At 41.9% G+C, this 23,968-nt stretch overlaps 3 protein-coding genes and 2 long non-coding RNA genes across 8 annotated transcripts in view; all 5 read right to left on the bottom strand.

The window, feature by feature from the left end:
* Positions 1-23,968, bottom strand: part of LOC113011575 (NACHT, LRR and PYD domains-containing protein 12-like) — a 374,200-nt gene that overhangs the window by 117,472 nt on the left and 232,760 nt on the right. The window lies entirely within an intron of this gene.
* LOC145425171 (ribonuclease inhibitor-like) lies at positions 1,664-5,934 on the bottom strand. The gene is made up of 2 exons (XM_080298164.1): positions 4,930-5,934; positions 1,664-2,773 (listed from the first exon to the last, which is right to left on the bottom strand). Exons 1-2 carry the CDS (start codon positions 5,100-5,102, stop codon positions 2,578-2,580), a joined length of 369 nt encoding a protein of 122 aa, XP_080154290.1. The 5' UTR covers positions 5,103-5,934; the 3' UTR covers positions 1,664-2,577.
* On the bottom strand, positions 12,254-16,174 carry LOC113033024 (protein NLRC3-like). The gene is made up of 3 exons (XM_080299677.1): positions 15,898-16,174; positions 13,945-15,781; positions 12,254-12,434 (listed from the first exon to the last, which is right to left on the bottom strand). Exons 1-3 carry the CDS (start codon positions 16,169-16,171, stop codon positions 12,254-12,256), a joined length of 2,292 nt encoding a protein of 763 aa, XP_080155803.1. The 5' UTR covers positions 16,172-16,174.
* On the bottom strand, positions 19,289-20,068 carry LOC145425195 (uncharacterized). The gene is made up of 3 exons (XR_013905857.1): positions 19,725-20,068; positions 19,542-19,640; positions 19,289-19,387 (listed from the first exon to the last, which is right to left on the bottom strand). It is a non-coding gene; the product is annotated as an uncharacterized LOC145425195 (long non-coding RNA).
* The window catches only part of LOC145425177 (uncharacterized), a 37,531-nt gene continuing 35,466 nt past the window's right edge, over positions 21,904-23,968 (bottom strand). For all 4 annotated transcript variants that reach the window (XR_013905831.1, XR_013905832.1, XR_013905829.1 and 1 more), the window contains 2 exons: positions 23,728-23,820; positions 21,904-23,429 (listed from right to left, as the gene is read on the bottom strand). This is a non-coding gene — a long non-coding RNA (uncharacterized LOC145425177). The remainder of the gene's footprint in view (positions 23,430-23,727; positions 23,821-23,968) is intronic.

Below are 23,968 nucleotides of genomic sequence, written 5' to 3'. Positions count from 1 at the left end.
AGTGTGAGCTTGAAATCATTCAGTGTTTCATCATCTGTTCAGAGCTGAAGAAGGTTCAGAATGTAGAAGTTTAGAAAATGGAAACTCCAAACAGCTGAAGCCAACAGGAAGCAGCTTCAAACAAACACAACAAGAGAAAAAACTCTGAATGTTTCACATTAAAGTCGTACATTTCTCATAAAAACAGGACAAAGACTTGAAAAAGTCGTGTTTTTCCTTCCAGGAACCACAAGGCTTCACTTTTAAAGGTGAAGTGTGAAAGAAATGGACATATTTGAAGTCCAACACCTTTTTCCAGTCACATTATTAAAGCAGACAAACTACAAGCTCATTTTCATTCTAACAAGTCATCTTCTGACCTGGACTAACAACACTGGTCTCTATGTGCAGCTGGCTGTGAGACCAGTGCTCAGGGAGCGTCTACAAAGTGCAACACTTAAAGAACATCACACACTCATTTGCTTCCAGCACTTTCACACAAACATCTACTGTCATTATTGTCACCAAACTCTGTGGATCCTTTGTGCAAATTCTGTGCAAATTCAAATGGGATCAAATGGTCAGACAAAAGAGGGTTATGAGGAAATATGATGAAATGTTGTGTATTAGCAGCAAGTTATTGAATCATTTTCCTCAGAAACCAAACAAAATGATTGACAAACATGTTTATACAAACTCAGTGTTGGACTTGGATCAGCAGGATAAACTGATGTTTAAAGGCATTTGAGTCTCGCTGTATGAGAGTCCAGTTATTACTCAATATTTATGGATGATGTGCTTTCAGTGTTGCACTTTGTAGACGCTCCCTGAGCCTCACAGCCAGCTGCACATGGACCAGCTGACATTACCCAGCATTAGAGGCAGTGTTGGGACTAACAACAAGCAAACTGTCATGGTCCTGGGCCATGTTGGCCCAGTATTCTTAGTTTTTGTATTTTGTTCCCTATTTATGCCTTGGTTCCTAGGTTATTTAGTTAAGATGTTCCTTATTTGGTTACCTCCTGTGTGCCCCTGTGTATCTGTGAGCCCTCGTCTCTCCTTGTGTTTTATTCCATGTTTTCCCCAGCCTGTTATGTCTGTGTTCTCCCCGTGCTCTCTCTCCTCCAGTCTGAACCTCTGTGTACTTCCTGTTTTACTTTGACAGTCTGTCGTCAGTATGCGTCATGTTGTGTTCACTCCTGCCCTGTCTCGTTATGATTATCTGTGTCAGCTGTGTTCCCCGTGTGCTCCCACTTCCCTCGTTAACCCTTTGTGTATTTATGTGCATGTCTCCATCAGGTCAGTGTCGTGTCGTCAATGTTTTCTCCCCGAACCTGTGTGTCTTTCTGTGTTCCCACGGTCTTCTGTTAGTATTCCCAGTTTAGTTCTGTTTCGTTGTGAACCCTGCAATAAAGCAGTGATTTTGAGTTCAGTTCCTGCCTCCGTGAGTTTTGCGTTTGGGTCCTCATCTGCCTCCACACAGCCAGTTCATGACAAAAACAGATAAAACAGTAAATGAGAGCAGCTAAACACACAAAGATGGAAACACAGAGCGTGGATCGTTCACTCGACGGCACGTACACGGACACGCCATCGGGGCTGAAAGTGGACAGCTCACAGATCCTGAAGCTGCAGGTTTCATCTGTCTCCAACCAAAACTGACTGAACCAGCAGCAGAAGAAGATCCAAACTACGCTTTACGTTTGATGAACATCGTCATGAATTCTCTCTGACTTTGACCTTTACTTCCTGCACAGCTCTCTCTCTCTCAGTGTACTTCAAGAACAGTTTACCTTCAAAAATCTGTTTCCTGCATTATTCACTGCTTATTACGCACCAGTCTGCTGTTGTGTTCACTGCTGTCGGCCTCCGAAAACAAAGCCTCATTTCTGCTGTTCAATACTGAAGAAATTTAAACCTTTTAAAATGATGACAGATTACAAACTCTCAGCTGTGTCTGTAATCAAACCTCTGTAACTTTGCTTCCCTTCAGCAGCATCAGCTCATGTTCACATGTTGATTCATGGTTTGCTTCAGTTTTTGATGGACTGCAGAATATTTTGAAGGTTATCTGCTATAAAAAGCCAGAACAGGAAAATCTGCTTCATGTGTTTCTGTTTGATCCTCAGTGACTTTGACACAAAGGCCTCTGCTGTGATGATCACACCTCTGATCAAGTCTCACAGTGTCAGCTTTGTTTTTATACATATGGATATGTGCTGATAAATGATCAGAATTATAATATTTCCCACTGTCTGCTGTGTGCCGTGACCTTTGACCTGCTAAAGACAGTCAGCTGTGGATTATTCATTGTTGTGTCTGATGCTTAGAACTGTGAGGAAGAACACTACACAGTTAATCAGGGTCCCCTCTCTCTGAATCAGGAAAGGTGGGCAGGCCGCGTGTGGGCCGCCGGCCATACGTTGAGTCTCACTGTTTGAAATGTGAACATTGTTCTGCTGCAGTCAATGGACTAAACCAGAGAAGAAGAAAACAGACTTTACCATGACGATCCTCAGTGTGGATCAGTATAATATCAGCCTGATGTCTGCAGTTTAGTGTCAGCACAACTTTCACATCATATTCATCTCAGCACAACTAAAACATGCTGACTGACCTCAGAGTTTCAAGTCCACATCCTGGACTCTCCAGGAAACCACACAGATGCTTCACTCCTGAATCCTGCAGGTTGTCGTTGATATTCAGGTCCAGCTCTCTCAGATGGGAGGGGTTGGACTTCAGTGCTGCTGCCAGATAATCACAGCTGATCTCTGACAAACCACAGTCGATCAATCTGTATAAAGAATGAAAGATGTAAGTTTATTAGACAAAGTGTGAGCTTGAAATCATTCAGTGTTTCATCATCTGTTCAGAGCTGAAGAAGGTTCAGAATGTAGAAGTTTAGAAAATGGAAACTCCAAACAGCTGAAGCCAACAGGAAGCAGCTTCAAACAAACACAACAAGAGAAAAAACTCTGAATGTTTCACATTAAAGTCGTACATTTCTCATAAAAACAGGACAAAGACTTGAAAAAGTCGTGTTTTTCCTTCCAGGAACCACAAGGCTTCACTTTTAAAGGTGAAGTGTGAAAGAAATGGACATATTTGAAGTCCAACACCTTTTTCAAGTCACATTATTAAAGCAGACAAACTACAAGCTCATTTTCATTCCAACAAGTCATCTTCTGACCTGGACTAACAACACTGGTCTCTATGTGCAGCTGGCTGTGAGACCAGTGCTCAGGGAGCGTCTACAAAGTGCAACACTGAAAGAACATCACACACTCATTTGCTTCCAGCACTTTCACACAAACATCTACTGTCATTATTGTCACCAAACTCTGTGGATCCTTTATTGCAAATTCAAATGGGATCAAATGGTCAGACAAAAGAGGGTTATGAGGAAATAGGATGAAATGTTGTGTATTAGCAGCAAGTTATTGAATCATTTTCCTCAGAAACCAAACAAAATGATTGACAAACATGTTTTTACAAACTCAGTGTTGGACTTGGATCAGCAGGATAAGCTGATGTTTAAAGGCATTTGAGTCTCGCTGTATGAGAGTCCAGTTATTACTCAATATTTATGGATGATGTTCTTTCAGTGTTGCACTTTGTAGACGCTCCCTGAGCCTCACAGCCAGCTGCACATGGACCAGCTGACATTACCCAGCATTAGAGGCGGCTGTAAAAAAATGGATTTTCCTATTTAAATGGCTTTAATTTGAATAAAGCGATGTTGATTCATTCGATCCTGAATCGATTTTTAATATAAATGTATTTTGCCAGAATCTCCGGTTAAAGCTCCCAAAAGTATTTCAACAACAAGCAAACAGATAAAACAGTAAATGATAGCAGCTAAACACACAAAGATGGAAACACAGAGCGTGGATCGTTCACTCGACGGCACGTACACGGACACGCCGTCGGGGCTGAAAGTGGACAGCTCACAGATCCTGAAGCTGCAGGTTTCATCTGTCTCCAACCAAAACTGACTGAACCAGCAGCAGAAGAAGATCCAAACTACGCTTTACGTTTGATGAACATCGTCATGAATTCTCTCTGACTTTGACCTTTACTTCCTGCACAGCTCTCTCTCTCTCAGTGTACTTCAAGAACAGTTTACCTTCAAAAATCTGTTTCCTGCATTATTCACTGCTTATTACGCACCAGTCTGCTGTTGTGTTCACTGCTGTCGGCCTCCGAAAACAAAGCCTCATTTCTGCTGTTCAATACTGAAGAAATTTAAACCTTTTAAAATGATGACAGATTACAAACTCTCAGCTGTGTCTGTAATCAAACCTCTGTAACTTTGCTTCACTTCAGCAGCATCAGCTCATGTTCACATGTTGATTCATGGTTTGCTTCAGTTTTTGATGGACTGCAGAATATTTTGAAGGTTATCTGCTATAAAAAGCCAGAACAGGAAAATCTGCTTCATGTGTTTCTGTTTGATCCTCAGTGACTTTGACACAAAGGCCTCTGCTGTGATGATCACACCTCTGATCAAGTCTCACAGTGTCAGCTTTGTTTTTATACATATGGATATGTGCTGATAAATGATCAGAATTATAATATTTCCCACTGTCTGCTGTGTGCCGTGACCTTTGACCTGCTAAAGACAGTCAGCTGTGGATTATTCATTGTTGTGTCTGATACTTAGAACTGTGAGGAAGAACACTACACAGTTAATCAGGGTCCCCTCTCTCTGAATCAGGAAAGGTGGGCAGGCCGCGTGTGGGCCGCCGGCCATACGTTGAGTCTCACTGTTTGAAATGTGAACATTGTTCTGCTGCAGTCAATGGACTAAACCAGAGAAGAAGAAAACAGACTTTACCATGAAGATCCTCAGTGTGGATCAGTATAATATCAGCCTGATGTCTGCAGCTTAGTGTCAGCACAACTTTCACATCATATTCATCTCAGCACAACTAAAACATGCTGACTGACCTCAGAGTTTCAAGTCCACATCCTGGACTCTCCAGGAAACCACACAGATGCTTCACTCCTGAATCCTGCAGCTTGTTGTTCCTGCTCAGCTCCAGCTGTCTCAGATGGGAGGGGTTGGACTTCAGCGCTGCTGCCAGATAATCACAGCTGATCTCTGACAAACCACAGTCCATCAATCTGTGTAAAGAATGAAAGATGTAAGTTTATTAGACAAAGTGTGAGCTTGAAATCATTCAGTGTTTCATCATCTGTTCAGAACTGAAGAAGGTTCAGAATGTAGAAGTTTAGAAAATGGAAACTCCAAACAGCTGAAGCCAACAGGAAGCAGCTTCAAACAAACACAACAAGAGAAAAAACTCTGAATGTTTCACATTAAAGTCGTACATTTCTCATAAAAACAGGACAAAGACTTGAAAAAGTCGTGTTTTTCCTTCCAGGAACCACAAGGCTTCACTTTTAAAGGTGAAGTGTGAAAGAAATGGACATATTTGAAGTCCAACACCTTTTTCCAGTCACATTATTAAAGCAGACAAACTACAAGCTCATTTTCATTCCAACAAGTCATCTTCTGACCTGGACTAACAACACTGGTCTCTATGTGCAGCTGGCTGTGAGACCAGTGCTCAGGGAGCGTCTACAAAGTGCAACACTGAAAGAACATCACACACTCATTTGCTTCCAGCACTTTCACACAAACATCTACTGTCATTATTGTCACCAAACTCTGTGGATCCTTTATTGCAAATTCAAATGGGATCAAATGGTCAGACAAAAGAGGGTTATGAGGAAATATGATGAAATGTTGTGTATTAGCAGCAAGTTATTGAATCATTTTCCTCAGAAACCAAACAAAATGATTGACAAACATGTTTTTACAAACTCAGTGTTGGACTTGGATCAGCAGGATAAGCTGATGTTTAAAGGCATTTGAGTCTCGCTGTATGAGAGTCCAGTTATTACTCGATATTTATGGATGATGTCCTTTCAGTGTTGCACTTTGTAGACGCTCCCTGAGCCTCACAGCCAGCTGCACATGGACCAGCTGACATTACCCAGCATTAGAGGCAGTGTTGGGACTAACGCGTTATTAAGTAACGCGTTACAGTAACTACGTTATTATTTTGGTAACGACCACGGTAACTAGTTATTATGCCAAAATCAGGAACGCGTTAGTCGTTACTGGGATTTAGATAGGGTCGTTGCTCGTTACTCCATGTGGTGGCTATCGCGGAGCTTCCACAGATTCATTAACATTAGCAAGTGGTGGAGGCCAGCAGGTGGATGAGGGAAATCAACACGTTCTCGGGCTGGAGAAAGGTGACCCAGAAGGAAAAGAGACCCGAGGCGGCCGCTGGTCCAAGTGTGAACTGAACTTCAGGTAAGAAGTTATGACCTGCAGTCTCTCTGGGTCAGATATCAACCAAGTTTAGGTGGAGTTTATTTTCGTTATTCTGACTTTTTCTGTACTGCGTGCTAGCTAGCATGACGGAGTTTCTATACAGCTGGGTGGGTGCTATGAAGTTAATGATGTTGAACTTTATTTTGTTCATAAGTTATTAGAGTTGCCAACCGTCCCGTCTGGTATTCAGAGAAAATATTACGCGTTTCTTATTGAGGTGAAAAAGAACAGAGTTTGTCCCGTAATTCAGCTACAATGAAAAAGGCACAAAGCTGGAGTTATTCTGTGTCTTTGCTGCACAGCCGCCTCTTCTTCTCTCATTCTCCCCCCTCCCTCTCCCGTTTCTACTTCAATCATTAAACTGATCAATGATCAGCTGATCAGCTCTCTTGTTTGTTTATCGCTCACTTTGCGCCGAAAGAGGAAACCAGCGGATGTCGCGCTAAACAACAGCAGCACGTTTAAGCTTGATCAGCTGTTGTTAGAATTTATTTAATATTAATTTCTAGTATCAGCTGATGTTTGCTGGAGCCACAGCTGTAAAGCTGCTGGTCATGATGTCGGTTTGGATATGTGGTGAGAGGGAAACATGAAGATGAAACCAGGAGACGTCCTTACTGAATCATCAGAGCTGAACAGGTGATGGAGAAACAGGTTTACCTTTTAGGTGACATGAATGAGTTGAAGGGAAGTTATGAACTGTTTCTGAGAGACAAATAACCCCAGGATCCTTTTTTAGGTAGCTGACAGCTGGTAACTGTGCAGGGGCGGGTCTAGCAAAGTTTTGCCATGGGGGCCAGGTAGGGCATTAACAGGGAAAGGGGGGCACAAAGAAATACTTTTCTATCTTATTCTCATTTAAAATGTCTCGCTTTTAAAAAATAATTATCTGAATCTCACAACAAACGATTGATAGATTGATGCATATATACCATCAAAACAGTGAACATCACTGTCACAACAGCGTTTATTTTCATTCAAAGGCTTTATAATTTTTCCTATAATGGTGGGCCGGTGTCTAGTCAAAATGCCCGGGCCAATTTTCTGTCCCAGTCCAGCCATGTATGCAGCTCATCTGCAGTCTGGTGTTACCTACATCTTCCTACTCAGAAGGAACTCAATACTGAAGAAATTTAAACCTTTTAAAATGATGACAGATTACAAACTCTCAGCTGTGTCTGTAATCAAACCTCTGTAACTTTGCTTCCCTTCAGCAGCATCAGCTCATGTTCACATGTTGATTCATGGTTTGCTTCAGTTTTTGATGGACTGCAGAATATTTTGAAGGTTATCTGCTATAAAAAGCCAGAACAGGAAAATCTGCTTCATGTGTTTCTGTTTGATCCTCAGTGACTTTGACACAAAGGCCTCTGCTGTGATGATCACACCTCTGATCAAGTCTCACAGTGTCAGTTTTGTTTTTATACATATGGATATGTGCTGATAAATGATCAGAATTATAATATTTCCCACTGTCTGCTGTGTGCCGTGACCTTTGACCTGCTAAAGACAGTCAGCTGTGGATTATTCATTGTTGTGTCTGATACTTAGAACTGTGAGGAAGAACACTACACAGTTAATCAGGGTCCCCTCTCTCTGAATCAGGAAAGGTGGGCAGGCCGCGTGTGGGCCGCGGGCCATACGTTGAGTCTCACTGTTTGAAATGTGAACATTGTTCTGCTGCATGGACTAAACCAGAGAAGAAGAAAACAGACTTTACCATGAAGATCCTCAGTGTGGATCAGTATAATATCAGCCTGATGTCTGCAGTTTAGTGTCAGCACAACTTTCACATCATATTCATCTCAGCACAACTAAAACATGCTGACTGACCTCAGAGTTTCAAGTCCACATCCTGGACTCTCCAGGAAACCACACAGATGCTTCACTCCTGAATCCTGCAGCTTGTTTTTGGAGCTCAGGTCCAGCTGTCTCAGATGGGAGGGGTTGGACTTCAGTGCTGCTGCCAGATAATCACAGCAGATCTCTGACAAACCACAGTCCCTCAATCTGTATAAAGAATGAAAGATGTAAGTTTATTAGACAAAGTGTGAGCTTGAAATCATTCAGTGTTTCATCATCTGTTCAGAGCTGAAGAAGGTTCAGAATGTAGAAGTTTAGAAAATGGAAACTCCAAACAGCTGAAGCCAACAGGAAGCAGCTTCAAACAAACACAACAAGAGAAAAAACTCTGAATGTTTCACATTAAAGTCGTACATTTCTCATAAAAACAGGACAAAGACTTGAAAAAGTCGTGTTTTTCCTTCCAGGAACCACAAGGCTTCACTTTTAAAGGTGAAGTGTGAAAGAAATGGACATATTTGAAGTCCAACACCTTTTTCCAGTCACATTATTAAAGCAGACAAACTACAAGCTCATTTTCATTCCAACAAGTCATCTTCTGACCTGGACTAACAACACTGGTCTAGAGATGGACCGATCCGATATTACGTATCGGTATCGGTCTGATACTGACCTAAATTACTGGATCGGATATCGGAGAAAAATAAAAAATGTAATCCGATCCATTAAATATCACGAAAGCACCTCACAAAACTTGCAACACGCCGTAACTCGCCTCTGAACGTTAGCACGTCGGAGCAGTATGCATCACGTGATAGAGCGGCTGTGGCATGCGGGACCTGTTGGTGGTCTGGATAGCATGTGGAGCTTCTCTAGCAACCTGGCATTTCATCTCCGACAAAGTTATCCCCGAGAGAAGTAAAGCAAGTGTGTAAGTCCATCTCTGAATGTTTGTAAAGCATTCCCACGTTAAGCTTAACGAGCGACTGCCTCTCGCTCTCCGGCTGCTACTTCAATCATGAAACTGCTTAATGATCAGCTGATCGGCTTTTCTGTCGCGAGTCCGTCTCTCTTGTTTGTTTTTGTCTCAATTTGCACCAGAAAGAGGAAACCAGCGGCTGAACAACAGCAGCACGTTTAAGCTTGATAAGCTGTTGTTAGAATTTATTTAATATTACTTTCTACTCCAGGATCTTTTTCTACAGCTGACAGCTGGTAACTGTGCAGGGGCGGATCTAGCAAAGTTTAGCCAGGGGGGCCGATAGGGCATGAACAAGGAAAAGGGGGCACAAAGACAGACTTTTCTTTCTTATTCTCATTTAAAATGTCGAGCTTTTAATAAATAATTATCTGACACCCAAAGTTTTAATTTGATGTAAAATGAATAGAAGTCAATTACTGTATATAGTGACTATTAAGTCTAATATATATACCCTAGTAAGCTATAGTACTTTTTCCTTTGGGAAGGTACCATCTGTGCAGTCTGCAATTTTGTTGAAGAAAGATGTTGAATCTATTTAATATTCCTTGAAAAATAATTGATTTCTGTGCATTTTTTTTCACACTGCATCAAATTAAGGTTGATTACGTCGATTAAGCATCATGAGGTGGAGCGTGAGGGGTGGTTCCCTATTTATTATTTATTTATGTTGTTGCTGGGAGTTGGAACCCTATTAGTTAGGTTGCTTAATATTTACACTAAGTACTCTTTAAAATACCAGAATAGGGAGGATGGTGTAGGTTCAAGTTTATTAGATTGATCAGTATTGCTGAACTATGAAATATTTTTTTTGTATACATGTATAACAGAATAGCTTTAGTGTAGTTGTTGTTTTAAATTTGAGTATGAACTTGCAGACTTGCAAAATGCAGCAAGATATTTTAAAAAACAGTTTTGTTGATTAAAAAACACTATATCGGATTCATATCGGTATCGGCAGATATCCAAATGTATGACATCGGTCTCGGTATCGGACATAAAAAAGTGGTATCGTGCCATCTCTACACTGGTCTCTATGTGCAGCTGGCTGTGAGACCAGTGCTCAGGGAGCGTCTACAAAGTGCAACACTGAAAGAACATCACACACTCATTTGCTTCCATCATCCAACCTGAAGAGGAAACAGAGACGCCTCCCCTTCAAAGTAAAAGCTGCTCCTTTTGGACACAGTATCAAAGAAAGTCTACAGTATAACATAGAAAAGACAGAACAAAGTTTTGGTTGTTTTTAAATTGTGCAGAAATGAAACTACACTAAGCTCAATTATGTGACAGACATTTCATCCCATGTCAGTTTGGCCTCATCCTGGGCCAGATTATCCAGCACACACTCTGACCACAGTCCCAGGGGCAACGCACAGCTGGCTCCATCCAAGAGACAGGAAACAAACCAACACAATAATAAAAAGCACCATGTGATCTTCTTACATTTTCAAGACAAACATAGTAAAAACATGAGCATATTTGTTTCCTGATAATATGATGTGACAGGTAGAACAGAGTAAAGTGGTGGTGTTACAGCCTTTCTCCCCTCTGCTGCCGAGGCTGTTAGTCTCTCCCAAACTCAGCTACAGGACTTCCAAATGAATGAAAGCAGCAGTACACACACTGTGTGCCCTGTATGTCTAATTATTGAAGAAGAAAAATAAGCCGAGCTCTCAAATCCAGCTGATGAGGGTCCATCACACATTTGTGCCCAGGGTAAACTGTAAACTGAACATCCAGCCGTGGCCACATGGAGCAATCTTGGATTTAGTGTGAACAATAAAATAGACAGTGATGTTTCCACATCTGGTCCAGAACATAATGACATTAAATGATGTGATTACATGGAACTGGCAGGTCCTTGTTCAGCCTCCAGTCTCATGTCAGCATCACGTCCCACCTTCACTGGAGGTCATCTTTGGCTTTATTGTCAAACTCTACTCTGATTGGATGGCCTGGAATCCAAGAGTGTGAGATGTTTTACAATGTGAAAACAGTTCTTATGTTTTTATAACGTTGAGCCAAAGTGAGAGAAAAAGGAACTTTATGGAAGAAAAGAATGTGATGAACGAATCATTACATCTACACCTGAATCACAACACTCCAGCAGGCGCAGCCATCGGCCATCAGCTGTGCAACACTCACACAAATATATCACCTGGGTTTAATATTTAGGCAGGTAGATCATTTATGTGCTTCAGCTCTTCTTACATTTTACCACCAACATGTTTCAAAAGGAGCAGCTTTTACTTTGAAGGCCAGCTGTCTCTGTTTCCTGTTTTCATTGTTCAATAATGGAACAAGTCGATGCTTCAGTGCTTTGAATTGTGTTACACAAAAATAAGAAAAGTTTTCACGTTGTTCAGGCAGAATCAAGCGTTGAAGAACGAATTCAGACATCAATAAACATTTTCATCAGCACAAGCAGGACAATGAAAGCAGGAAATACCCCAAAATGCCATTTCTCATTCTACAACTTCAACAACTGCACACGAATTATACTTCATGCACAGACGCACACTCTCTGAGTCGTGCTTTGTTGTCATGTTTGGGCCTGTGTTAGGCTGCTCTGTGTTCCTCTGCTTTAACACACACCTCACCACAGCAGCTGTGTGGGTCGTCTCTGTAGCAGCCATATCAGCTTCTGATACATGAACATCATCACAGCTCCAAACTTCACCTTTATTAGCTTCGACATTCATGTATTGGTTTTCTCTCTCTCCACAAAAGCTCAAAGTCTCTGCAGCCTGTTTTTATCTGCTATCATCAGATCTTCATCATCCTCATTCACATCCCTCACACACTCTACAGCCTCATCAGCACTGACTTCATCTTCACTGACTGATGGAGCACAACATGAACCTGTGGAGGCTGAAACACTGTCCTGTCAAACATCTCCCCGTCACCACTCCACTTCTGTCAGCCTTTAAATGAACCCTGCTCAAGTCTGTCACTTCTGTTTGGAGCCAAAAGGAAAAACTGTTGTTCAGTCGTTTGGAAAGACAACATTTCTGAAAGCACTCAAACTCCTTCACATTTGTCTTCAGACACATCCTGAACATTTAGGAACTAAAGAAAGTTTCAAACATCAATCAAAGACCTGAAATATAGAAAAACTACAACAGCCGCAGTCAGTGAACTCACCTCAGAGTCTCCAGTTGACAGTTTGGACTCTCCAGTCCAGCACACAGAAGCTTCACACCTGAATCCTGCAGGTTGAGGTTGTAACTCATGTCCAGCTCTGTCAGATGGGAGGGGTTGGACTTCAGAGCTGAGGCCACAACTTCACAGTGAGACTCTGAGAGTCGACACTGAGTCAGTCTGTGATGATAGAAAATATAAAATGTGTTATTATAAAAGCAGAAAATCTGCATTATAAACACAGACTGAATGTATATGAAGACAAAACAGAGTGAGGTCATAATCTGATGAATCTGCTCTTCACATCTGTGCTTCAGCTCCTCTTACTGTGTTTGACATGACACAACGATTGAGTCTCTCTCAGACCTGCAGACTTTTAATGAGAATCTTTGTTTGGCGTTAATCTGCAGATGAAGGAGGAAGATGGTGTCACATTTAGGCTTCCATAATGTCCACAGTCTGTCACTGAGATCTGATCCAGAGTCAGAGTGAAGACACACATTTGGACTGTTTCCTGTTTTGACTCCAGAACATTTTGAATGAGTTCAGCTCAGTGAAGAGTTCCAGCTGGAAAGATGATCTCTGTTTGCTACCTGCTGTCAGGTACGACTGTTCACGTCCACACACAGGAAAAACCTGCTGACTGTTACCAAACGGAGCAGAAATCTCATCACTGGACAATAATGATGAATGAACTCAGAGCTGCTGATATCAGATCTGATTTCAGGGGAACTAAACACAGAAATGATTGGCTCATTTGAGCTTTCTGAGCCATTATCTGCTGGTGTGTCGCTAGTTGGCAGAAAATGATTTGTATCCCTGTTCAGGGCTTCAGTGTTTATGAGTCCAGATCCAGGTGACAGCAAGTCACAATGATGTTACCTGTCTGTGTCCAGCAGCAGCCTGTATTCACTTTGAATATTGTTATAACCTGACATGGATCAGTTTGTCTTTGATTGGTTTGTAAATGTCACTGTTTCCATTGGACCTGAGTGACGTACAAAGACAGAGAGGGAGAGAAAGGAGAGAGAGGATGGAGACAGCAAAGAGAGAGCAAACACAAACAGATGAGAGTGGACAGGTGACCAAGGTCAGCAACCAATCAGAGAGCTTCTGTTTGAGCCACAGTCACTGATGATGACTGCACATAACCAAGCCGTGTGTTACTCTGATATCAAATATGGATCCTGCTCTTATAATAATGATGATCAGATGATATTATTGTGTTATTTTGTAGCTGAATACGATGTTTGTGTGATTATCAGTGAAAGAAGCAGTGAGGAGGATGGAGAGAGAGAGAGGACAGAGGGTGAAGTTAGAAACACTAAAAGGATTTTTCATGGATTTCATGGATGATTTGAGTGATTTCCAGCAGGACACTTAAACATGTCAGTGGACGTCCTAAAGAACATATTCACTGATATGAAACGTGTCATTGAACAGGATTAACATCAGTGGAAACATGGTGGAAACAGCTGTGACTGCATGGATGTGACACACTTCAAATCTGTTCTCCACTCTTGGATTTGGGATCCATGGAGCTGCTGCTGAGTCTGTACAATAAAGGAATGGTGTGGAAGGTTGCAGCGTACGGACACAAACACTTTGTGGTTACAATCTGATTTTATTTTCAACATTAAACTACTAACCTACACTGATCAATGATGTTAATGGCCACATCTGGACTCACCCAGCCTTTCTGCAGTTCCTCACAGCTGGAATCAGTCTCTGTCGTCCCTGCTCTGATGTGTTGTACTCCTGCAGGTCAAACTCATCCAGAACCTCCTCTGACATCTGCAGCATGAAGGCCAGAGCTGAGCACTGGATCTCAGAGAGTTCCTTCTCTGATCTGTTCTCTGACTTCAGGAACTCTTGGATCTCCTGATGTACTGAGAGGTCGTTCATCTCCATCAGACAGTGGAAGATGTTGATGCTTCTGTCAGGAGAGATTTCATCACTGTTCATCTTCTTCAGGTTGTTGATGACTCTCTGGATGATTTCTGGACTGATCTCTGTCTGACCCAGCAGACCTACTAAGAGTCTCTGGTTGGACTCCAGACAGAGGCCATGAAGGAAGCGAACAAACAGGTCCAGGTGGCCATTTTTACTCTGGAGGGATTTCTCCATGACTTTAGTTAAAAAGACATGTGATGTGAAGCTATAAGACTTGAACTTGTTCTTAAAAAAAGATCTGTTTTTGTATTCTTCTCGGAAATTCCCAAGAAAACCTTCTACCACCTTTGTCTTCCTGGTGGTGTGACAGTGGAACATGTAGACAGCAGCCAGAAACTCCTGAATGCTCAGATGAACAAAGCAGTAGACTGGTTTCTGGAAGATCACACACTCTCTTTTGAAGATCTCTGTACAAACTCCTGAGTACACCGAGGCCTCTGTCACATCCAGACCACACTGCTCCAGGTCTTCTTGGTAGAACATGATGTTTCCTTTCTCCAGATGTTCAAACGCCATCCTCCCCAGCTTCAGAAGAACTTTCCTATCAGCCTTCGTCAGCTCCTGTGGACTCGTCTCATGTCCCTCGTGGTACTTGTTCTTCTTCCTCTTTGTCTGAACCAGCAGGAAGTGTGAGTACATGTCAGTCAGGGTCTTGGGCAGCTCTCCTCTCTGCTCTGTAGTCAACATGTGCTCCAGAACTGTAGCAGTGATCCAGCAGAAGACTGGGATACTACACATGATGTGGAGGCTCCTGGATGTCTTCATGTGGGAGATGATTCTGCTGGACAGCTCTTCATCACTGAATCTCCTCCTGAAGTACTCCTCCTTCTGGGCGTCAGTGAAGCCTCGTACTTCTGTTAGCCTGTCAACACATGTAGGAGGGATCTGATTGGCTGCTGCGGGTCGGGAAGTTATCCAGACGAGAGCCGAGGGAAGCAGATTCCCCTGGATGAGGTTTGTCAGCAGCTGGCTGACTGATGACTTCTGTGTGACATCAGACAGCAGCTTCCTGTTGGTGAAATCCAATGAAAGTCTGCTTTCATCCAGGCCGTCAAAGATGAACAAAAGCTGAGAGACAGCCAGCTTCTCTGCTGTGACCTTCTGTAATGTTGGATGGAAAACATGGAGCAGCTCCAGAAGACTGTACTGCTCATCTCTGATCAGGTTCAGCTCCCTGAATGAAAGCAGAACCACCACACTGACATGTTGGTTCTCCAAGCCCTCTGCCCAGTCCAGAGTGAACTTCTGCACTGAGAAGGTTTTTCCAACACCAGCCACGCCGTTGGTCAGAACCACTCTGATGGGTCTCTGTTGGTCAGGTAAGGCTTTAAAGATGTCCTGGCACCTGATTGGAGCATCATGGAGGGCGTCCATCTTGGAAGCTGTCTCCAGCTGCCTCACCTCATGTTGGGTATGAACCTCTTCACTCTGTCCCTCTGTGATGTAGAGCTCAGTGTAGATCCTGTTGAGGAGGGTTCTACTTCCTGTTTCATCACTTCCTTCAGTCACACGTTCACATCTCCTCCTCAGACTGATCTTATGTTCATCTAAAACCTCCTGCAGACCAACATCTGCTGAAAGAAAGAAAAACAATGAGACTAAAGAGAAAGAAAACTCTTCAATGTCTGAACAACACAAGAAGTCCAGTTTTCAGAAATGAGTCCATCAGCAGACAGATGTTCAGTCTTACTTTGTACACAGCTGCTCTGACTGGCTGTCTGCAGTCCAGCTCTGCTTCTGGATCTTTCTCCACACTGGGGACAGGACGAGTCTCCCGATGAAGCAGACTGGTCCCAGTATGAGGAGATGCACTGTCTGCAGAACCAGTGTCCACAGCTGGTAGAGACTGGATCCTTCAGGACGTCCTGACACAAAGCACAGCAGGACAGCTGCTCCTCCTCACAAACACCACTCCTCTTCCTCCTCCTCTCTCTGTGAACACATTTCTTCATCACTAAAAACATTTACTGTCAGTGAAAAACATCCAGATGTGACCAAACTGCAGTTCCTCACAGTTCCTTTGATCTCATCAACACTAATGAGCTGCTCTTCCTGTCTGCCTGTCTCATTAAACACTGAGCGATGAATACAAACTCAACACTTCCTGCAGACTTCCTGACTTCACAATAAAAGCTTTCCATCAGAGAGACAGTTATGACTTTCACTGTTTTACAGCCGCTGTGTGCAGATTATCTGGGTCAGTTCACTCTGAAGCAGCTTAGAAGTGTCCGTGTAGAGCCGTGGTCTGACACACAGAGACTTCTGATTTTCTCTATTTAAACAAACATGATGAAGATGAGCAGGTTTCTCTTCTAGTATAAACTCTGTGTCTCTCTGGCTGGCTCATGATGGCTTTTCAGGTTTTATGTTTTGCTCTCTCCTGCTATGGTTTTGCCTGCCTGGGTGGAGCTTGTAATGGCCTCTCGTTCTTGGTCCACACAGCTATGATGATTACACCACCTGTTGCTGACTCACCTGGGCTTACCGGTAACCATTTAACGCTGCGGCATGGAGCAGTTTGTCGCTGGGACATTGACCCTCCTGTGTTCATGATCTCAGCTCCTTGCTAAGAAATCTCTCTCTAAATTCAGTTGGGTTAACTTTGAGTATACTTTGAGTAAATATTTCCCCGGACCTGGTTACAGACGCTTACCTGTGACTCCCGTGTGTGGCTGTGTGAATGCAGAGCAGGACAAGAGTGACTGAAGAGGAGTGAGAGTGGACTCCCTTCCCTCTTTTCCCTGGAGCCCTGGACCCCCTCCCCAACTCACTGTACATATATAGAGCACTGTGGTTCACCCCTTTGGTAAATAAACTGTCACCTTTTTCTTTGTCAGAACTCAGTCTGTGCTTGAGTTCCTCTGTTAGCCATGACATTTTGTTGGTTCTCTCTCTTCAGGTCCCTGTAAGTGTTTGATCTAAAACATTATATTTATTCTGCTTTGATTGTTTTGTGTGCTGAGGGACATTGTTGCACGATCCACTTTTTCTTATCACTCAAATATCCTGATACTTTCAGAAAGTTGGAGAGCTCTCCTGGCTTGCTTCGTCTTTGCTCTGTACTGCAGTACTTGCATTGGTTTCACTGGACAAGTCTGCATGTGAATCTACAACTGATCTGACATTGTGGCACAAACACAGTAAACAAACACTACGAGCACCTTGTTTCATGTGCAGTGGCTTTCTTCTCATTCTGTTACTTAACGCTGTATGAAAAGCCTCTCACTGCCAGCATCCTTCCAGCCCCACGACAACAAGACCAACTCACATCTTCACAACACAAAAAATTTTTCCCTTTTCTTTGAAGAAACTGAGAAGCCAATAGGATTGTAGCTCAAACTTGTCCACAGTCCTGCTTCATCACTGCTCACTCCTACCTGTGTTGGTGCTGAGTGGACAGTCATAGCCTGCTGCTAGCATGAATGCTAAACGTACTGCTGTGGATGATCAGCAGAAAAAGATGTGGTCAGTTTGACTGTTTGCTGTATTTAAAGTGTTTTTCTCAGTTCATCTGTATTCAAAGTGCATTCGGGGCTTTAGCTGACAGCTCTTTGTGCTAACAAACTAAACTCTCTTAGTTTAAGCCAGCAGACTTTACCAAACACAAAGCCTGCTGCTGCCTCCATGGGTTAGCTTGTGTGACTGGTGTTTACAGCAATGAAATCTAAATCACACTAATGTGTCCTCCAAGGTGTTTGGTGGGAGCACTGAGTGAAACATAAGAGCTCTGGTAAAATAACAAACAGGGCTGTGAGAGCAACTGAAGTGATAAAAATACTGTTTAAAGATAAAAACACTTTGATGTTCTCTCGTCACCTAACAAAGTCCAAACCCTGTGAACTATTTTAGCTTTAATAACTGTGGATTCAGGTATCCTGAACCCATCTTTGGACATTTGTAATTAAATATTTTAAAACTCCATCAGAGACTCCTGATGTGGCTGTTTGGAGAAGGAAAAGAGGGACAAAGTGGAGCGTCGAGCTGAGGCTTCATTCACTGCAAACCTACAGTTATGTTTCCTTATTTCTGCTGTTTGCATGTTCACAGCTGAAATAAAGCTGCCTCTTTGACTTCATCCTGTTGTGTTTGGGTCCAATCCTGCCTGCCACACAGCGCTACAGGACAAAGTCTAAGATTTTTACCTTTTTAATGAATCTTTGGTCATATTTATCCAGGAAAACACAAACATGTAAAGGAGTCATCACAGGTCTCTGACCTCGTTGGTCCAGGTTCAGCACTGAACTCTGGAGGATAACCTTTGGACCGGTCACTCCTCACCGACGGACAGCTGGATCCTGCAGACTGTGACCTCTGACCTCTGCAGACACAAACATGTTTTATTCAATGATCAATTCTCTGATAAAGTGATTGAAGCAGCTGTGGTCACACAGACTGCAGATAATGCAGCTGTTTCCTGTCAGTAACAGTCCTCTTAGATTAGAGTTCAGCTTTTTACAGGAAAACAAACGTCCCTGAATGCAACAGTGAGACACAGTCTGCCTGTGTGGCTGTGATAGCTGCCGTTAGGAGCGCTCATGTGTTTGCAGTTAGACGAGGAGATGTTACCATCATGGACACGTTAACAAATCCTGCAGCATCACGTGGCACAAACATTTTGTGTTCCTGTCATCTGCAAGCAACAGGAAGTTCATTAATAAAGGCGGGATGGAGACGTGCCTGTGATGGTTCTCCTTCATCCAGCTGTTACACACATCTGGGCTCACACGACGAGCCTTTGTCTAATACAGCAGCTGCTCTCTGAACACTTTTCTGAAGAGGAGCTGCACAAACCTTTGTTTGCTTTCTAGAGCAGTGTATCAAAGTCAAACTACCCACTGCTAGCAGCTGTTTCTATCATAGTTTAGGATCCAGATGTGTGAGGTCTAGATTTACACCTCTGATTAAAATACATAGTTAAAAACAGCCAATTGAGTCCAAATGTGTCTTAAACCAGATAAACTGACAGTTACAGCTGAGCCTGTGTGTCCTTGGAGACACTGCTCTGCTACAGAGATGCATTTTAGAAACCAGGAAACATCAAAATCATTTAAATCAGAGAGTTCTTGTTACTAACAGCTCACCTCTCTGCAGCAGACACAGGCTGGGCTTTAAAATTAATGCCTCGATGATTGGACCAGTCACTCTTTAAGGACACAGAGCTGGATGGTTTCTCATTGACGCTAAAAATAAGTGAACATGAAACATGTGTCACATCCAACGTGTCCAATACATTACATAAAAAGTATAAACTATGTAAATAGTTTATTATTTAAATCGTTAAATAGTAAAAAGCTGATTAAAATTTCAAACATTTTAATACTGACATGAACTTACTTTTTGTCAGATGACTTTTTTCGCCCTAAATTACGAAAGAAATGCTTCACCCGTTTGCTCTTAGAGGACACACTTCTGGGTGGAGGTCCAGGCGGGTTCCTGTGAATAATGATGGAGCAGTGATGTGGGTGCTGAGCTGTGACATGGAGAAGAGTCATGGACAGTTAGAGATGGTCATCTCACCTCTGAGCTTTGGTCTGGCTCTCATGTTCCCCACACAGAGTGCTTTTAGAGGGAGGGACTCCCTCCTCTCTGTCCTCACACTGATCCATGCTGTTCAATTCACATCAGCTCACACACACTTTCTACCTTCACCTGCAGAGGAAACACAAATCAGCCCAGCGACACACTGACTGACCCTCTCAGCACCCACTGATTAATTCAGACACGTTTTAATCCCCAAAAGTTGATTCTGTTCATCTGGATGTTTTCAGTGGGAGAAACGTTTCATGACTCATCCAGGTGACTCCTTCAGTCTCAGCTGACTGCAGGTTTCCAACCTTATAAACAGGACATTTGCACAATGGCTGGGAGGTCATGACCACTGATCAACAACCACTGATCAATGGCCATGAGTCCCATTCACAGAGAGTTGGGGAATGTCTGCAATCACAGCATTACTAACCCTTACCTGGATGATTGAGCATCAAGACACTTTTTAACATTTTACTCATTTCTGAAGCTTTTTACCAGCTTTGTTCAAATTGGTCTGCTGTCATTTTATTGTTGACAAAAAGAGATTTTGAGTTTGAGTGTTGACGTTTCCATGTGGGACTGTTGCTGCAACACCAGGATGTTACTACAGAATACACTTTATATTGTGAGCACTTGGATGTTAGTCCAGTGGTCCTAAACTGACACACCTGCACCTGGATTCATTCTGACCAGATTTTAGCCCAACAGTGTTTCATACTTAATACATCAGACACAAACTCTGCAGCTGTCATTGTGTGCAGTGTGTGTGCAGTGTGTGTGCAGCGGGACACCGTGTCCTATGTGTCCTCTGGAGTTCCCTGTATTAAGCACGTAAACCTGTGACACAAAAATCACCAAACTCGGACAACCAGAGTTTGTTTTCCTTCCTAGTGATGAAGGAAACGCTGGGCTGGCATGCAAAGGGGCATTTATTCCCTTCAAGGACCTGAAGCTTCATAAAGCACCCCTCCAATAGCCAAACCCACCTGTTCTCTGATTGGATTGTTAAATTTGTGATTGACATGACACTGACCAATCAGATGAAATGAAGAAAAATAGGGAAGTACTTGTAACTTGAAACTTGAGTGCAGAGTTTCACACGTATTCCTTGGCTAAGTTCACACACAAATTCCTTTTACACATACAAATCCTGATTTACAAGTACAAAATATTTATGACCACAATTTGAGCCCATACAGCCACAGACTGATGGAGGCAGGAGAAGCTGCCTACAGTCATCAGTCAGTGGATCCACAGTAACATCGACTCTGAGTTCGGCTGCTGATCATCAACTGTTTCTGTCTCGTTCCCAGACTCTGATCTCACATAAAACGAAGCAGATTTATGCTGAAACTAAGCTGCACACAGCTGATGTCAGCCAGGAAAACAGTACAGACTGCTAACGTTACCTTAACTTCGAGACGATCAACTGCACCACAACATTCACGAAAGCGAAAGTAAAAGCGACGGAAGGAAACGCCCAGAGAGGCGTTTGAGGGACGCTCAGAGTCAGGAACCTCAGAAACGCATCGGGCTGGAGTTTAATTCTGTTTTCATCTTTAGAAACATCTGGAAATAGTTATAAAAACACTGCGTAATAAAGAAAAATAGTGTAGATTAGTTTGAGTTGTGTTTAGCTGAGCTGTGTCTTTAATCTGAAGTTCATTTTGTGGAGGAGCAGCAAGACTTTCAGTCAGAGAAAGCCTCCCAAATGTCTGTTGTCTTAATAGTGGAACTATCTGGAAAATGAACCAGTTCTTATGAGCTGCTTTTCTGTATGAGCAGTCAAAGCATTTTACACTCAAAAAAATGAAACGTTGACTTTAATTAAAATTATTTTGTCAACAGGTTCCACGAAATTGAATTATGTTAGTTTAAAGCAGAAATCTTTAGTTCATCTAATTTAAAAAAACTACTTAAGATTAACAAGACATATTTAAGACTAACTAAATCAAGTTATGTTGTATGAACATAGATGATATATTTTCAGGTTAGATAGTTTAGATTAGTTACTTCAACACATTTCTTATTTGTGGCAGTAAAATGTTAAATTTAAGTTAGATTAATTCAAATATTATATTTTCAGCCACCTTGTGCTTTATTAATTAGTTTTACATAAATCTATTTTGTCAACAGGTTCCACACAAATGAATTAAGTACATCCAACTTATTTTTTAAAATTTATTTTATTGCCAACACATTCAGTGAGCATTTGTGTAAACCCAGTCCAAAATAAAACACAACAGCTCATTAGGGTTAGTAATTAACAGTATGTAGACAGATGCAACATCAAGACTTTAAATTAAATGTCTGTATCTACCAGAAATAGAAGAAAAAAAAAAAAAAAAACGCATTGAAGATCACATAACACATTGATAAGATGACACTTGAGTTATGCACATGTGATGCTAGTAAGGTCTGTGAGTGTTTTTTTCTTTTAGTGTCTAAAATGGATAGCAAAGTTGCTATTTGCAATGATTGCTTAGGGTCAGTCCAGTAACACAATGCCAATGAAGTGCTTGCCTTTAACAATGCAAAGTGAAGTGTCCACCTCAACAGCCACAATTTAAAAAAAAAAAAAAGTAACAACAACAACAATAATAATAATAATAATAATAATAAATAGTCCACTGATATTAGCAATCAAAGAAAATTACATCACCATCCCAAATAAAACTTTAACAAAACATGCCAACATTATGGTCTAACAATAAAACAGCTTGTCAGCGTTCAGTTTTTTTTGCAACAGCACAGCAGTAACCATTTAACACTCGCCACTGTCAACATTTATTTTACCAGTGTTTGGGCAAAAAACTTCAGATGTAAACATTTTAACATGGAAACAATTGTTCGTCTTTAAAAGTCCACAAAATATACATTCATCCTGCATTCCCAACTTGGATGATCTGATATCCTCGTGTTGGTGTTGTTCCCAGACCATCATGAAAATGTTGTTCCAGGTTCAACATTGCAAGTGACCAATCACATTGTTGTGACGTTGTTCTATTCCAAGCCAGTCGTGCATTTATGAAATTCCAATGTTGCAAGGACAATATCAATTCTGCTTACTGTTTATTAAAGGGTTACGGTTAGGGTTAGGGTCAGTTGATCGGCGGACAGAGGCGGTTTCTCGCAGCTTAAGTACAGTTTTTTGTTTTACGCCGGTTTTTCCCGAAGTCGCAAAAGTATGACGTCACAACATTCTGATTGGTCACTTGCAATGTTGATCCTGGAACAACATTTAGTATGATGATCTGGGAACAACACCAACACGAGGATATCAGATCAACCTCCTAACTTACCCTTATTTTTAGTATGTATTGCAATTACCTTTACAATGCACACAATGTAACACAAACTGAATATGAACATATTTCCACCTCATAACAATATGCCTTGAACGCTAATATACACACCACCCTTCAACATTTCTGGTGCAGTATCATCTCTCAATTAAATCCTTTAAATCTCAATACTTTTGATTGTCTCTTAGCTTTCAGTCTTGAGGTTAACTGAGATTCAGTGCATATATCCCACCCATTAAGAGTGCACATGCAGAGGCCAGGTCTTCCAGGTCATGCAGGACACACTAGATGGTTATACCCACATCGGCTGGAGGAGTGCTGGCATCAGCTCTTTCGATGGTAAAGATAGCAAGGGTAATTTGTTCCAGCTCCCTCTGAACAGCTGTAGCTTAGACACAAAAACATAGAAAAATGGCATCCAGTTTTAAAAAAAAGAAAGAAAAAGGGCCAAAGCTACCCTTTAATGACGTAAACAAAATATTAGGAACATGCACCCCAGTGTGCCACTATTTTAGACTACAGATTCAACGATAAATATAAATAGTTTGGGTATACAAGAAGATTTCCCAAAACATTTAAACAGGTTCCATGCAAATTACAACAACAACAACATTACAACATGCAACAACATTAGTTATTCAAAATTTGGTTTAATACAGATAAAAAACTAAACTAAAATTACCAACCAATTATTCTTTGAAGAGGATGCTTGGGTCTTCATTCAGGTAAAAAGGTAGTGCCCTGAGGACACACTCCCTCCCCTTTTCAATGGTTTCCTTCTGTAGAGAGTGGCAGAGATACAGGAAGAGAAAACAGATATACTTTAGGATGACAGAAACTCACATTATACGCAAAATGAATGACATATCCACTGCACAGATAGACATGTACACAAGACCAACTAATCATCACATGGACATGAATAGT

Source organism: Astatotilapia calliptera, chromosome 3 (genome assembly GCF_964374335.1).
Source record: "Astatotilapia calliptera chromosome 3, fAstCal68.1, whole genome shotgun sequence".
Classification (NCBI taxonomy): Eukaryota; Metazoa; Chordata; class Actinopteri; order Cichliformes; family Cichlidae; genus Astatotilapia; species Astatotilapia calliptera.
This window is presented reverse-complemented; position numbering and strand designations above follow the sequence as displayed.

What these genes read in the sequence shown, in the direction of transcription:
- LOC145425171 (XM_080298164.1), bottom strand. Translation starts at nt 5,102, where the DNA reads ATGGACTGTGGTTTGTCAGAGATCAGCTGTGATTATCTGGCAGCAGCG. An exon ending in TGTGGACTTGAAACTCTGAG is followed by an intron (nt 2,774 to 4,929) that starts GTCAGTCAGCAT and finishes TTCTTTATACAG; the next exon opens with ATTGATCGACTGTGGTTTGT.
- LOC113033024 (XM_080299677.1), bottom strand. Translation starts at nt 16,171, where the DNA reads ATGTTTTTAGTGATGAAGAAATGTGTTCACAGAGAGAGGAGGAGGAAG. An exon ending in TCAGAGCAGCTGTGTACAAA is followed by an intron (nt 15,782 to 15,897) that starts GTAAGACTGAAC and finishes TCTTTCTTTCAG; the next exon opens with CAGATGTTGGTCTGCAGGAG. An exon ending in AGGAACTGCAGAAAGGCTGG is followed by an intron (nt 12,435 to 13,944) that starts GTGAGTCCAGAT and finishes CTATCATCACAG; the next exon opens with ACTGACTCAGTGTCGACTCT.